Below are 15,805 nucleotides of genomic sequence, written 5' to 3' on the forward strand. Positions count from 1 at the left end.
ATATATGACCTGGATTCCATTTTTCAGGAGTTATTAAAAGTCCATCTCTTTGGATAGTGCATAAGCTTTTGTTGAATTACATTTCTTTCAAAGTAATAACCCTCTGGAAATATTTGTACCATCAAAGAGAACATTCTTATGATGCATTCTGGATTCTTAGGCCATGAAGTTTGAGCCCTCTGTAGTATTCAGAGTTAAGCTTTTTTTACCAGCCACTAGAAATTTTCATTTAAAACATCCAAGGGGTAGATTAAAGTGGAATTTGAGCTTATGAGAGATTGGTCTTCTCTGTGTCTTGCATTCTTACACACCAGCTGAGCACGTGGTGGTGATGGTGGTAGTGGTGGGAGTTGGTGTTAAATTCCTTAAAAACCTACACATTTTCAGGGACTGGTGCCCTCTTTAATTCCCATCTGTATACAATTTAACTTTCACACTTTCAGTCACTATTCCTATTCTTCTCCCACAACAGTCCCTTTTCTAACATGAGAGTTCCACCTCTGCAATGTTAGCAGTGCCTAACATGTGCCTGATATTAAACAGAAATTAGGGAATTCCCTGGAAGTCCAGTGGTTAGGACTCCCCACTTTCACTGCTGAGGGCCCGACCGGGTCGAGGAGCTAAGATCCAGCAAGCTGCATGGCAGAGCCTAAATAAATAAATAAACAAATAGAAAATACCCTAAATCCTTGCAGCAATCTTACATTTTATTGTTAATGTAACAGGCTCAGAAACATTGAGTTGCCTAAGGTCTATAGTAAATGACAGAAACACAGTTATTGACCCAAGGCAATCAGGAAAAAAAAAAGTTGATTAAGTTACACAATATACAAAAATTAGCTCAAATGGATATTAGACTTAAATGTTGAATGATAGTGTTTACCAGTTTATTTGCTGTTTTTTGTGGAGGGATCGACCTTTGGAGTTTCCTACTCCATCATTTTTGCTGATGTCATTTTCCACCAATATTATTAACATATTCAATTAGTATAATACTTTTATTACAATGAATGAACCAATATTGCTACATTATTATTAACTGAAGTCCCTACTTTATTCACATTTCCTTACCTTTTACCTAATGTCACTTTTCTGTTCCTGGGTCCCATCTACGATTCACATTACACTTACTAGTCATATTTCCCGAGGCTGCTCTAGGTTGTGACAGTTTCTCACACATTCTTTGCTTGTGATGAACTTGATGGTTTTGAGAACTACTAGTCATGTATTTGGTAGAATGTCTGTCAGTTGGGTTTGAGTAATGCTTTTCTCATGATTAGACCAAGGCTACAAGTTTTTGGAAGGAAGACCTCAGAGGTAAAGTGCCACTTTCATAAATCTTATCAAAGGTGCATTCTATCGACATGACTTTTCACTGTTGATATGGACGTTTATTACCTGATTGAAGTAGAGTTTGTCAAGTTTCTCCTCTGTAAAGTTCTGTTTTCCCTGCTTTTCATGCCATACTCTTCGGGAGGAAGAGTCGCTGTGTGCAGCCCACACTTAAAGAGTTGGTAGTTACGTTTTACCTTCTAGAAGGCAGAGTGTCTATATAAATTGTTTGGAATTCTTCTACGTGGTAGATTCAAACCTTACCCCCCCCCCCATTTATTTATTTAATCAGTCATTTATATCAGTATGGGTTTATGGATAACTATTTTATACTTTGAATTACAATCTAATGCTCCTTTCCCAACTTGGTCCAGCCTTGATCAGTGAGAGCTCTTCAGTTGGCACCTGTGTCCTAGGGAATATTTTTTGCCCCATCACTTCATTTGTTTTACTTGAAGGATCACTGGCAGCATATTCCTTACCTGAAGTTGCAGTTGACATATGTGAACAGTTAGAGTCTAGCGATAATTAATATTTTTGTCATCTGATCTTCAAAACACTTTCATATCTCACTTTTAAAACTTCCCAAGTCTTGAATAGTATTTTCTTCAGTTAAAGTCTTTTTTTCTGATGACGTGAAATTAGGCTTTGGTATTTTTTCCCCTCTTATTGTTTCCATATTCTTTTCAGGTCATTTGAGCTGTATTTCTGACTTTTTATTTAGCTTCATCTTTTGGTCTCTTTACTTCCATAGCTCACAGAGGATAACATTGTTTCCTGGACCTGAGTGCCTTTTTTACTTTTCCTTTCCCTTTGCTGTCTGGCCCAGGCATTTGTTTTTCTTTCTACTCTCAAAGTTTTGTCTTGAGAAAGATGAAGTTGGTGAATTCTATGTTTGTTCCACATCCCTTGTTCAAACAAGCCTTGACCATCTTGATCCTCTCGAGTAGGTTAGTCCCACCTCAAAGATAATATTCCTTTCAGACCAACGTTTGCTCCATACCAAGTCTTGACCTGTAACCATCCTGTCTGATTTCCCTTCAGTAAGTCCTCTCTTTGTTTCATTTTCCCTTAGAGTACCAGTTCCAGAGATTTTCCAAATATGTTTCCCTAGACCCCCTTGGCCATACTTCTGTTCCTTTGAAAGTTACATAATAATTTTTGGAGTCTTTTACACCTGTTTTCCTGGGTTTCCCTCTCAAATATGACCAGATTTTCTTAATCACTTAATCACTCTGTCAGTTTTTAAGGGATGGTTTCCCAGTTGTTCTTACAAAATGCTGCTGCTTTATGAGGGATCTTTTAAAATTTTTCTAATTTTAGTTCTCTCCAGGATGTCATTATACCTGCTCTCCAAGGCCTTTACTCTTTTTATCTGATTGATTTTTTTAGGTACCGTCCTCCCTTCTGAACTAGTAACAACTGAAATGTATTGCCCTTTTCTGTTACCTTTTTCAAGAGAAACTGGATTTAAGTCCATCACCTTTTTAACTTTGTAGTTCTTTCTCCTGGCTCTTAACATCTCATTTCCCCTTCATATCTGCCCAGCTTATGTTGTAAGATCCCAACATTTCTTTCAAGGAAATATCATTCTCATTACTACTCTGTTTGACGTCTTTTATTTTATTTTCCTTCTTCTACTGCTTTTGTTCTGATGGTAAGAAATTCCAGTTCCTTCTTGATTCCTGGGGTAAATCAGAATTTCAGAGCCAGAGGCTGATGGGCACAGACCTTTAAATTGCTTTCCCAGTTTTGGGGCATTTAATAATCTCAGTCAGTTATATTTTGACCTCAGCCTAGGAAGAGGGCATATTCTCTTTATAAAAAGAATCCCCATTCTTTTTGACTTAAATATTAATAAAATCCACATCCCTTCTATGAGTGGGGGTATGGTTCAAACCTCCAAACTCTAATAATTAGTTTCTTTAATTTTCAAATGCAGAGCCTCCTTGAGACTGTGTTGTTTCTGTAACTGAAAGCTGTGGACATGACACACGAATTCAAGTTTGGTCCGGTTTCCTCCACTGCTGTTAACCCTAAGGTCACTTCAAAATACACACACACACACACACACACACACACACACACACACACACACACACACACACACACACACACACACACACACACACACGCACACAGTTTGAGAAAGTTGATAGTAGGCAAGCATACATGTCTCTGGAGTTAAGAAGTTTAAGCTTTAACTTTACTAGAGCTTGTAGCACACTTTGAATTCAGCCACTGTTCCAGATTTCTGGCTTAGTTGTTTTGAGATGTAGCTGAGAAATCCATTAAAAAAAGCAGCTGATTTTTTTTTATCACCTAATGCCTAAAAAGCTTATTTAAGAAAATTTTAAAAGGGTTATCTTTTTCTTATCGTCTAATTTGTTCTAAGGACTAAACCTTACGAGGTCTGTACTCATTAATGCCTAAGGTTTAATGTTACATCCCTTTAATGTTAAAAAACAGTCAGTTGGTGCAATCTAAGTCATTATAACCAGGGTTTATAAATCCACTTGGCCCATTCTTACCAAAGCCTAAGGCCTAAGCAGTGTCTCTTGGTCTGCTGAAACTTCTGTGTTAATGCTGTGCTTGCCCCAACATTTTTTTTAGAAGAAAAAGCATTAGTTAGGTTTAATTGGTTTATCTAAAATATATCGACAGCATATAGGATCCTATGCTAAGAAATAAAATATATCTTTTTTGTGACATGTGTTACAATATGAGAGTTAAAGTTGCTGGGCAATTGCTTTAATCACTAGAATTTCTCCCATGTGCTATTAAATCTTCACTGTGGGCCTTGATAATGTGTCAATAGTGGTAGCTCTTCAATAATCCATTTCCTCTGGGAATCAAGTCCTGACCTTCAACCATATTTGCTAGAAATGAGTCTGTCACCACAACCCCTTAATTGTTTGATAGCAGTAGCCACATCATATCTGTGATCCTCAGTTTCTTTTAGCCTGTGATTTTTGAGATGTCTTAATTTTCTGTGGAAGTTTCTCAGGGATTTTGAAGATGAGAATAGAGGGGCGGAGATTGATGGGGTGACCAACTGTCCAATGCTTCCAGTCTCTCACATCTGCTTAACTTAAAAATCTCCCCTCCTCCCGGGATGAGTGTGTATACATTCCATTCAAGAACTCATCTGAGGGCTTCCCTGGTGGTGCAGTGGTTGAGAGTCCGCCTGCTGGTGCAGGGGACATGGGTTCGTGCCCCGGTCCGGGAAGATGCCACATGCCGCGGAGTGGCTGGGCCCGTGAGCCACGGCTGCTGAGCCTGCACGTCTGGAGCCTGTGCTCCACAACGGAAGAGGCCACAACAGTGAGAGGCCCGCGTACCGCAAAAAAAAAAAAAAAAAAAATAAAATAAAATAAAAGACACCTTTAAAAAAAAAAGAGATAATAATGGTTGGATTAAAAATAGTAAGCTTTTAAAAAAAAAAAAAGAACTCATCTGAGTGGAAAGTTTATGCTGCTAGGAGACATTTGAATGTTACTACTCTGTAAAACTGTAATAATCTCCCCTTTCCCCATCTTATTAGACTTCTTATAAAAAGCAACTAAAGTATAGATATAAAAAAGCTAAAAGAGCTGTAAAACATGATATGAATGAGAGTTAAGACTAGGAGCCTTGCTTTTGTAGACCGGTGTGTCATTCAGTCATTTGTTCAGGTATTAATTTATAAAGGCTTACTGAGCATCTACTACATACCAGATATTTGTCAGGACTGGAACAACAAAACGAATGAAGATTCAGTGTTAAATTCGTTTGGTAGGGCTACCGAAACAAAGTACCACAAACTTGGTGACTTAAACAACAGAAATTTTTTTGTCTCACAGTTCTGGAGGCTAAAAGTCTGAAATTAAGGGGTTAGTTCCTTCTGACAGTCTGTTCCATTCATCTCTCCTAGCTTTGGCTAGTTTGCTGGTGTTCCTTGGCTTATAGATGTGTCACTTCAATCTCTATGTCATGTTTTCATATGGTGTTCCCTCTAGGTTCGGGTCTGTGTCCAAATTTCCTCCTTTCATAAGGACACGAGTCATATTGGATCAGGAGCCCACTCTACTCTAGTATGACCTCATCTTAACTAACTACATCTACAGTGACCCTATTTCCAAATAAAGTCACATTTTGAGGTTACAGGTGGTTAGGACTTATAAATTTGGAGGACACAGTTCAATCCATAACACCTACATACCATCTGCCTAAATTTAAAAGTTATAAATAAAGCTAAGAAGCCATTAAATACAATATGATTTGTTCTCCTTCATAAACACCTCGAAGGACAGCTTTTAATTGAGAATTCTTGGATGTCTTGGAGATCCACGTTGGATTATGGTGACCTAAAGAGGGCTGTCTCCTCTCCTGGAGCGCTCTATATGCCCTGCTTTTTCTTCCCACCCCTGGGCCCTTCCTGCACTGTCAGTGGCCTCCTGCACGCTTGTGGACATCCCAGCTGACACATTCGAGCTGCATGCATATACACTGCAAGCAGCCTGCCCTCGGCCACCACTGGAGCCTAGGCATTGTTCTCCCCGGTGATGGTGTCTGACTTCAGGTCAGCGAACCCTTAGAAGGCCTGCAAACGCTGTTCAGGCAGGGAATTCAGGGGTCATGTGTACCTAGAATGTGGTCTAGAATAAGGCCTTTGGGTGTGGCTGAGTCACAGCTGGAGGAAGTAGGATTCTCCAAGGAGAGGGCACCGGGGCAAGGACTCCTCTTGCCTGGATCCAATGCTGTACTGTCAGTGAACGAAACTTCTTTAGAGCCCTGTGTTTTAGTGAAAGAATACTAAACATAAATAATACACAAAATAAATCAGTAAACCATATAGAATGTTCAAAGGTGATAAGTATATAAGAAAAAAAAGTAGAGCAGAGTGGGAAGGATCTGGCATGTGTCTGGGGACAGGGCAGGCTACAATATGACACAGAGTGGTCCAGGCAGGCCTGTCACAGATGGAAACATTTGACCAAGACTTGAAAGAGGTGAGAGAATAGGCAAGTGGATGTATGGGACAAAAGCACATTTTGGAAAGAAGGAGCTGTCTGATAAAGATTTCAGGGAAGAAGCATGCCTGGAATGAATGTTCAGGGAATGGAAAGGAGGCCACTGTTTCTTCAGTGTTTTGAGTATAGGAGGATATAATGGGAGTTAAAATCAGAGAGGTGGCTGATGGGAGGCCAGCTCACATCGGGCTTTTTAGGTTATTTTAAAGGTTTGCGCTTTTACTCTGGCAGTAGAAGCCCCTGCAGTGTTTTGAGCAGAAGAGAGACAAGATCACTCCAATTTCTGTGTTGAGAATAGACAGTATGGAGGGCAGGGTAAACAGAAACAAGGAGAAGGTAATTGTAGTAATTTGGGACAAATTTAATAGGAGTACCTTGAACCAGAGAGGAAGCAGATGGAGAGTGGTAAGTGGTTGGATTTGGGAAAAGTTTTGAAGGCAGAGCTACAGGAGTTTCTTATGGGCTGAATTATACTCAGAGAATGAGCAAGGAAGTGGGTATCAAGGATGACTTCAAGATTTTTGCTATTTAAAACTGATCAGGAGTCTAGTTTTAAACATACTGAGCTTGAGATAATAGATACTCGAGGGGGATGCTGTGTAGGTAGTCGGATATGGAACTCTAGAATTTGGGAGGGGTTCTGGGCTGGAGTTATTATTTTTAAATGATATTTATTTTAATGATATTGTTTTCTTTCTAATTTTACAAGCAAAACATGTTATTGTGGACAACTAGAAGTACATAGAAGTATGAAAATTAACAATCACCCGTAATCCCCAACCCACAGAGATAACCACTGTTAACATTTTGATGTATTTCCTTTTAGTGTCTACATACTTTTTTCAAGTTGAGGTGTAATTGACCTAGATCTCTACATTAGTTCCAGGTGCACAACATAGTGATTCGATCGATACTTCTATACATTACAAAACGATCACCATGATATGTTTAGTTATCATCTGTCACTATACAGAGGTATTATAATTGGCTATATTCCTCATGCTGTACATTTCATACCCGTGACTCATCTATTTTGTGACTGGAAGTTTGTACCTTTTAATCTCCCTCACCTCTTTCATTCTTCCCACAACTTCCTCCCCTCTGGTAACTGCCTGTTTGCTCTGTTTTTATGAGTTTGTTCTGTTCTGTTACGTTTGTTTGTTCATTTTCTTTGTTAGATTCCACATGTAAGTGAAAATCACACGGTATGGTATTTGTCTTTCTCTGTCTGACTTATTTTACTTAGTATAATACCCTCCAGGTCCATCCATGTTGTTGCAAATGGCAAGATTTCATTATTTTTCTAGACTGAGTCATATTCCGTTGTAGGTATACACCACATCTTCTTTATTCATTCTCTGATTGGGCACCTAGGTTATTTCTGTATCTTGATTATTGTAAATAATGCTGAAATAAACATAGGGGTGCATATATCTTTTCTAATTAGTGTTTTTGTTTTCTCTGGAAAATACCCAGACATGGAATTGATGGATTGTGTAGTTCTATTTTTAATTTTTTGAGGAACCTCCATACTGTTTTCCATAGTGACTGCACCAATTTACATTCCCACCAACAGTCTATGAAGGTTCCCTTTTTCCACATCCTTGCCCACACTTGTTATTTGTTGTCTTTTTGATAGCAACTATTCTGACACGTGTGAGGTGATACCCCTTTGTGGTTTTAATTTGAATTTCCCTGATGATTAGTGATGTTGAGCATCTTTTCATGTGTCTTTTGCCTATCTCTATGTCTTCTTGGGAAAAACGTCTTTAAAAAAGTTCTTCTGACCATTTTTTAAATGGGTTGTTTGTTTTTATGATGTTGAGTTGTATGTGTTCTTTGTATATTTTGGATTTTAACCCCTTATCAGATATATCATTTGCAAATATCTTCTCCCATTCAGTAGGTGGCCTTTTTGTTCTGTTGATAGTTCCTTCACTGTGAAAAACTTTTTAATTTGATGTAGTCCCATTTGTTTACTTTTGCTTTTGTTTCCTTTGCCTCAGGAGACAGATTCAAAACAGTGAGCCTAAGACCAATGTCAAAGAGCATACTACCTATGTTTTCTTCTAGGATATTTATGGTTTTAGGTCTTATACTAAGTCTTTAATCCATTTTGAGTTTATCCTTGTACATGGTATGAGAAAGTAGTCCAGCTTGATTCTTTTGCATGTGGCTATCCAGTTTTCCCAACACCACTTATTGAAGAGGCTGTCTTTTCCCCATTGTATGTTCTTGCCTCCTTCATTGTAGATTAATTGCCCGTATAAGTGTGGGTTCATTTCAGGGCTCTCTATTCTGTTCCATTGATTGATGTGGGGGTTTTTTTGGTTTGTTTTTTTGAGTCACTACTACCATACTATTTTGATTACTGTAGCTTTGTAGATCACGATACCTCCAGCTTTGTTCTTTTTTCTCAAGATTATTTTGGCTACTCAAGGTCTTTTATGTTTCCAAACAAGTTTTAAAATTATTTATTCTACTTCTGTGAAAAATGCCATTGGTATTTTGATAGGAATTGCATTGAATCTGTAGATTGCTTTGGGTAATATGGTTATTTTAACAATATTAAATCTTCCAATCCATGAGCACAATATATTTTTCCATTTGTTTGTGTCATCTTCACTTTCTTTCATCAATATCATATTGTTTTCTGAGTACAGGTCTTTTACATCCTTGGTAAGATTTAGTCCTTGGTATTTTATTATTTTGATGCAATTGTAAATGGGATTGTCTTCTTAATTTCTCTTTCTGATAGTTCATTGTTAGTGTATAGAAATGCAACAGATCTCTATGTTAATTTTGTATCCTGCAACTTTAGAGAATCCATTGATGAGTTCTAATAGTTTTTTGATGGTATCTTTAGGATTTTCAATATACAGTATCATCTTAACTGCAAACAGTCACAGTTTTACTTCTTTCTTTCCAATTTGGATTCCTTTTATTTCTTTGTCTTTTCTGATTAGTTGTGGCTAGGACTTCCAATATTATGTTGAATAAAATGGTGAGAATGGGCATCCTTGTCTTGTTCCTGATCTTAGAAAAAATGCTTTCAGCTTTTACTGTAATGTTGGCTGTGGGCTTGTCATATATGGTCTTTATTATGTTGAGGTATGTTTCCTCTATACCCACTTTGTTGAACGTTTTTTATCATAAATGGATGTTGAATTGTGTCAAAAGCTTTTTCCACATCTACTGAGATGATCATATGATTTTTATTCCTCAGTTTGTTAATGTGGTGTGTACCACATTGATTGAGTTCCACTACTCTGTCTTCCAGTTCATTGACTCTTCTAAGGTTTTATCTTGTTCCCTCATTTCAAAAATATTCCTCTGCCACCTCACTTTGTCTGACTCTCTGTTTTATTTCTACAGATTCGGTAAGTCAGATATATTTCCTGGTCTTGGAAAAGTGGCCTTATGTAGGAGACATCCTATTGGGTCCAGAAGCACACTCCCCTCTATCACCAGAGCTATATACTCTAGGAGTGCCCCCTGTGAGGGCTGAATGGGCCCTTCTGTTGTTGTGGGGCCACCTACTGTGAGAGTTTTTGTGGGCATGACTGGCCCCCAGCCTGGTTGGTGCCAGCTCTGCCTAGTGCAGTGGCTGCCAGCTGCTGGTGGGTGGGCCCAGGTCCTGGTGCTAATAAGCTAGAGGAAGTACTCCAAAATGGCTCTTGCCAGCACCAGTGTCCTTGTGATAGTACAAACTCTCAAAGGCTGCCACCACCATCTATGTCCCCAGGATGAGTTCCAGTTATAGCTTGCCTTTCCAGGAGGCTCTCCAAGATCAACTGGTAGGTCTGACCTGGGATCCTTTCAAATCACTGCTTCAGCTCTAGGCCTCAGGGCATGTGAGAGTTTGTGTGGGCCCTTTAAGAGCAAAGTCTCTTTCCTACAGCCCTTCAGTTCTCCTGAATACAAGTCCTGCTGGCCTTCAAAGTCAGATGTTTTGGGGGACTCATCTTCCCAGTGCAGGGACCCTGGTCTGGGGAGCTTGATGTGGGGCTCAGACTCTTTGATCTTTGGAGGGAAGGTCTACAACTGTGATTATCCTCCCACTTGTGGGTCACCTACCCATGGGTGTGGGTGTTGAGTATACTGTGTGTCCATTCCTCCTATTCATCTCATTGTGATTCCTTCTTTATATCTCTAGTTATAGATATTTTCTGCGAGTCTTCAGATTGTTCTCATGAATAGTTGCTCTGTATGTGGTTATAATTTTGGTGTGCCTGTGAGAGGAGTTGAGTTCAGAGTCTACCTACTCCACTATTTTGGCCACTCCTTGGGCTGAAGTTATAAAACTGGGAAACTGGGAATACTCAGCATACAGATGATATTTAAAGCCATCAAAATAGATGAGGTCACTAAGGAGTGAAAGCTGATGGAGAAGAGGACCAAGGAGTAAGTCCTGGACACTCCAACACTGGAGACTGTGGAAAAGGGGATCCTCCTTCACAGAAGACTGAGAAGGAGGGACTGATGTTATATAGAAGGAAAGCACAAAAGGGTGTTGTGTTCTGGAAGCCAAATGAAGAGTGTTGAGAAAGAGAGTTATTGATTGTGTCAAATACTGCTGATAGGTAAGCCCAGATCAGGGCTGGAAATTGACCTTTGGATTTAGCTATGTGGAGGTCAGAAGGGACCTTGACAAAAGCAGTTTTGTTGAAGTGTTTGGGACAAACACCTGCTTGGAATGGTCTGAGAGAAAATGAGAGGAGAGAAACTGGAGGCAGAGATTAGAGACAACAATTTTGAAGAGTTTTGCTATAAAGAAGATCAGGCCAATTGGATGAGTATTTGGAAGGGAGATGGAGGTGCCAATAAGTTTTTTATGATGGTTGTACCATCATGTAACCATGTAACATCATGGTTGTGTGCCGAAGTGAATTATCCAGTAGAGAATAAAGAAATGATGCTTTTGAATAGAGGAGAGTTTCAGTAATGTTTGTGAGTAGGTGAGAGGGGCTGGGATCAAATGTACAAGTTGAGAGATTGGTTTTGGGTAGAAGCTTGGTCATTTTTCCACGATAGTAAGTAGGAAGGAGGAACATGGAATCTGCTGGGCAGGTAGATGTGCTAGTGGAATATGTAGAGGTTTTCTTTTGACTGATTCCAGTTTCCAAGTGAAGTAGGAAACAAAGTAATCAGCTGAGAGTGAGGATTACAGTAGAGGGTGATGAGGTTTCAGCAGAAAGAAGGGTGTGGAATCACTATCTGTTAGAAAAGGGAGAGTGAGTGGACCTGAAACATAGAACCATTGCCCAGAGCATTATGGCTTACTTGACTCACATGATCATGTGTTTGAAACGAGACTACATCAACCCATACCAGGCACTGAAATATTTTCAATGAATAAGTGTAGTCTTTTATATGTTTACATCGTTATGCAGATAACCATATAAAAAGAGCTTAAATTACTTTTTTATCGACATACAGGAAAACACTGAGTAAAGCAAGAGTTTTAATAATTTAATTGGAAGAAATTTTTAAAAAACAATTTGATTCTCTTAAAGAATGTGGCATAGTGCCTTGAGTTATACCTACTTTGCAGGTGGAAATCTGCAGGATTGTTTACTCTGGTCATGATGAATATGAAAGTAGGTTCAGAAGTAAGAAAACTTTTTGTTGTGCAGAGAATAGGTTTTGATCAGAGGGGAGAGCTGCAGAGTTTGAGATCTTTGAATTAGCGGATAATGAAGTTTAAAATGTGGTAATGCCTCTGTTTGGGTGAAATCCAGTGATGATGAATTGATTGGTGCTGAAGAGGGTGAAAAACTACAAAGTTTCTTCCAAAAATTGGATTTAAGAATTTCAGGCATTTATGTTTGTTTCTTCTGACAGAAATTAATACAGCATTCTTCTAGAGCTTACTAATCCCCTCAGTAAATAAGATTATAAGTGGATATGTAGGTATATATATTTAATTCAAATTTAAAAAATTTGTTACATATATACTTAGGTGTTGAAGTAATTGATAAGATTTATTTATTTGCTTGTCTTTTTTTGGAAAATACATTTAAAGTATTGCTTTTAACTGTAGGCACATAAAACGTGAACACGTTTGATTTAAAAGACCCATTAAATGTCCTTTTTTTATTTTATACATTGAATTTTACACAATCAATTGGAAAAAAGGTTCTAAGAAAACAATGAAACACAGGTAGAGAATAACTAACTATAAAAGACTGATTCTGATTTATTTTCTTTGTGTCCTTAGTACACCATCATGCTACCTTTTTTTTTTTTTAATTTATTTATTTTTGGCTGCGCTGGGTCTTTGTTGCTGCGAGAGGGCTTTCTCTAGTTGCTGCAAGCGGGGGCTACTCTTCATCGCGGTGTGTGGGTTTCTCATTGCGGTGGCTTCTCTTTGCGGAGCACAGGCTCCAGACACGCGGGCTTCAGTAACTGTGGTGCATGGGTTTAGTTGCTCCGTGGCATGTGGGATCTTCCCGGACCACGGATCAAACCCGTGTCCCCTGCATTGGCAGGTGGATTCTTAACCACTGCGCCGCCAGGAAGTCCCCACCATGCTATCTTTGATAACAAAAATGTCCTGATCTTGTGCTAGAGAGGCCCCAAAGTGAAAGAACTACGAGTAATGAATGCGTATGTTCATAGCAATGCTTAAATTATACTGTTTCCTAGTGGATACCATTTTTCTTCCTTGAGTGGGACACTACAGAGTTGGATATTAATTGCTCCTACAAAGGTGGTTTTGCTCTTTACAATAAGCATTAAGACATGTCCTTGGAGCTCTGTGACTTCATCATATACTACCTAAAAAGGGAGAGAATAAAAATCAGATACGCTTAAATGCATCTTTTAAAAAATACTGCTTTTAACAAAAATATTTGCACACTGATATCTTGTACCTTGGAATGGATACGTTAATGTTAGAATCTTTCATTTCTAACTCTAATTCTGAAGAGCTAAAGGTTCTGCTAACGTAAAGGAGTTTAACGACAGAATATTTCTCTAAGAAGCTTAGAATTTACTCTGATTGCATTAAAAATTGTCTATCCCAAATTTAATAAGACTGTAAATCATTCTCTAGGAATAAATTTAAATACCTGTCACCTTTCAACTGTCCTTGGATTTGTTGTGCAACATGGGACCTTGAACACTGTCTTTCTTTGTTGAAGGCTAATGAGGAAAGCAGACCAATCTCCGTGATTTCCGTGTGTTAATTTAATGTAGTACAGTATTTCCTTCTACATGTGAAGCAGTCGCTCTATGGTTACTTTATTTAAAATTGTTTAATTTTTAGTTATGAAAATATATGCTCATTAACTAAAATATGGGGATGAAACAAAAAAAGAATAAAAAAGAAAGGAAAAATTTCTATTTCTACCATTAGGAGATAATCATTTTGATGTGTTTTTTGTTTTCTATATATAATTGCTTTTTAAGAATCTGAGCGGTAATTATGTTGTGTGTATAGTTTTGTGTTTTTCTCTTTTTCACTTACTAGTCAGTCATGTAACTATTTTTAAAAAAGAGAGGTGTTCAACTGTCTTTTATAACATCCAAGAAATAAGTCACAGGCATTACCACTGGGTGCCTGCAGTGGTAAAGAAGCTTTAAAAGTGTAGTACTATCAAGAAATTAGGTATACATCAAAGGAGGGGAGAGCTGTGTGTAGATCCAACATGGTTGCCAAGGAAACTCCTTATAACACATTTGGAGGAGTTTCATATGATGATACAAACATGCTTGCTTTTTACAGCTAAACTACAAGATAGACAGAAGCGTCCTCTATATATGCAAAAAAGAATCAGAGGAAACAAACTGAGAGGAAAGGCCTTGGACTCCACTGCGAGGCCTGTTCAGTGTGTATGGATGCAATTTCTAGCCCATCGTACTGCATTTGCCTACCGTTTGTGAACCCATCAATTTATCAATGAAATTCCATTCAATATCAATCTATCTGTTAGCTGCTCAGAACAATGATTTACTTATCAAGTAAATAATAATTCAATCAAGGGAATGAGATACAATATAATATGCTAATCCAGTCTACCCTGCTTCGTGTGACATCTCCTGGCTACCGACTCTTCCAGAATCCTGCTCCCATTCCAGACAGGAGGTTACCTTTTAAATTTCTAGGAAAGCTTATTCAAATTATTCCATTTAATTTATTGAGTTCCTCTGGATAGTAAAGGATTTTAAGGGCTGCCTTAAAAATTTCAAAAGCCTACCAATGTAATTCATCTTTCATCGCAAAGGGATGCTCAGCGTGGACTCCGTGAACCACTCTTGTCTCCTGAACGCTTATCTTCCCAGGACTTCAGAGTAAGCTCCTTTCCTTTTCTCTACAGTGGTTATTTTGAACTGTCTAAATTATCCTCCATTTTCCTCCCCACAACACGTTCAGCAGATGAACTTACCTCCTATTTTACAGAGAAAGTAGACGAAAGGGCCCTCTAAGTGTTAGTGTGTGTGAAGAAAAATGGAATAATTCTAAGCATTAGGCCTTTGGAAAAGTCTGGTTTAAGAACTCTGTGAATCATATAAATTAGTGCTAAAGATGTAACTTTCTAAGAAACATATCAGTATCAATGATTCATATTTATATAAATCTGTTGTCAACTCCAGTTCTTCCTCCATTTACAATGGGGTTACATCCTGATAAACCTATGGTAAATTGAAAATACTGTAGCCGAAAATGCATTTAATATACCTAACCCACCAAACATCATAGCTTAGCCTAACTACCTTAAACGTGCTCAGAATGTCTCATGTAATTTATTGAATACTGTACTGAAAGTGAAAAACAGAATGGTTGTCTGGGTACCAAATGGTTGTAAGCGTATTGGCTGTTTACTCTTGTGATTGCGTGGCTGACTGGGAGCTGTGGCTCAGCATCAGGAAGGAGTATCCTACCTGGGAAAAGAGCAAAATTCAAAACTTGAAGTATGGTTTCTACTGAATGTATATCTCTTTTGCACCATCGTAAAGTAAAAAAAGTTTCAGGTTGAGCCATCCTAAGTTGGGGGCCATCTGAATGTGTTTTCACATTCGAATATGGTGATAATATTTACCTTCTGGCGTTGTGAGAAAGAATAAATGAGATAATGAATATAAGCCTTATTACAAAGCCTGATACACAGTAAACACTAATGAATTACAGCTGAAAAAGGTCCATCAAATACACAAAAAAAGAACAGCTGTTTCTTGGTATTTTGCCTTCCCTGACTGGAGATAACAGTTGTACACAATATTGAGTGTCCCAGGTATTTAACAAGCTGAAGTTCTTTAATAAATGACAGGAATTAATTGCCTTCCTGGTTAAAATACAAACATTTGAACTCCTAAGTTTATATTGCTTTATGGATTTTTTTCCCTGTGCTTCATTATGCAAAAGCTATTTTCCTGAAAGTGACTGAGGTTTTATAAACATGTAATCATTGTACATTATAGAAGATATATATGTATCTGTTCTAATTGCTTTACTGCAT

At 38.2% G+C, this 15,805-nt stretch overlaps 1 protein-coding gene across 5 annotated transcripts in view; it reads right to left on the reverse strand.

Moving 5' to 3' along the window:
* Positions 1–12,407: 12,407 nt before the first annotated feature.
* The window catches only part of PIK3C2G (phosphatidylinositol-4-phosphate 3-kinase catalytic subunit type 2 gamma), a 366,119-nt gene continuing 362,721 nt past the window's right edge, over positions 12,408–15,805 (reverse strand). For 2 of the 5 annotated variants that reach the window (XM_019936917.3, XM_019936884.3), the window contains one exon: positions 12,408–13,124. In XM_019936917.3, the coding sequence (XP_019792476.2) occupies positions 12,972–13,124 (153 nt within the window). In that variant the 3' untranslated portion in view covers positions 12,408–12,971. Of the gene's footprint in view, positions 13,125–15,135; positions 15,231–15,805 lie in introns of those variants that run through there. The other 3 variants (XM_073788987.1, XM_073788986.1, XM_033867007.2) reach the window with 3 other exon arrangements.

The sequence above is a fragment of the Tursiops truncatus genome, chromosome 11 (genome assembly GCF_011762595.2).
Source record: "Tursiops truncatus isolate mTurTru1 chromosome 11, mTurTru1.mat.Y, whole genome shotgun sequence".
Classification (NCBI taxonomy): domain Eukaryota; kingdom Metazoa; phylum Chordata; class Mammalia; order Artiodactyla; family Delphinidae; genus Tursiops; species Tursiops truncatus.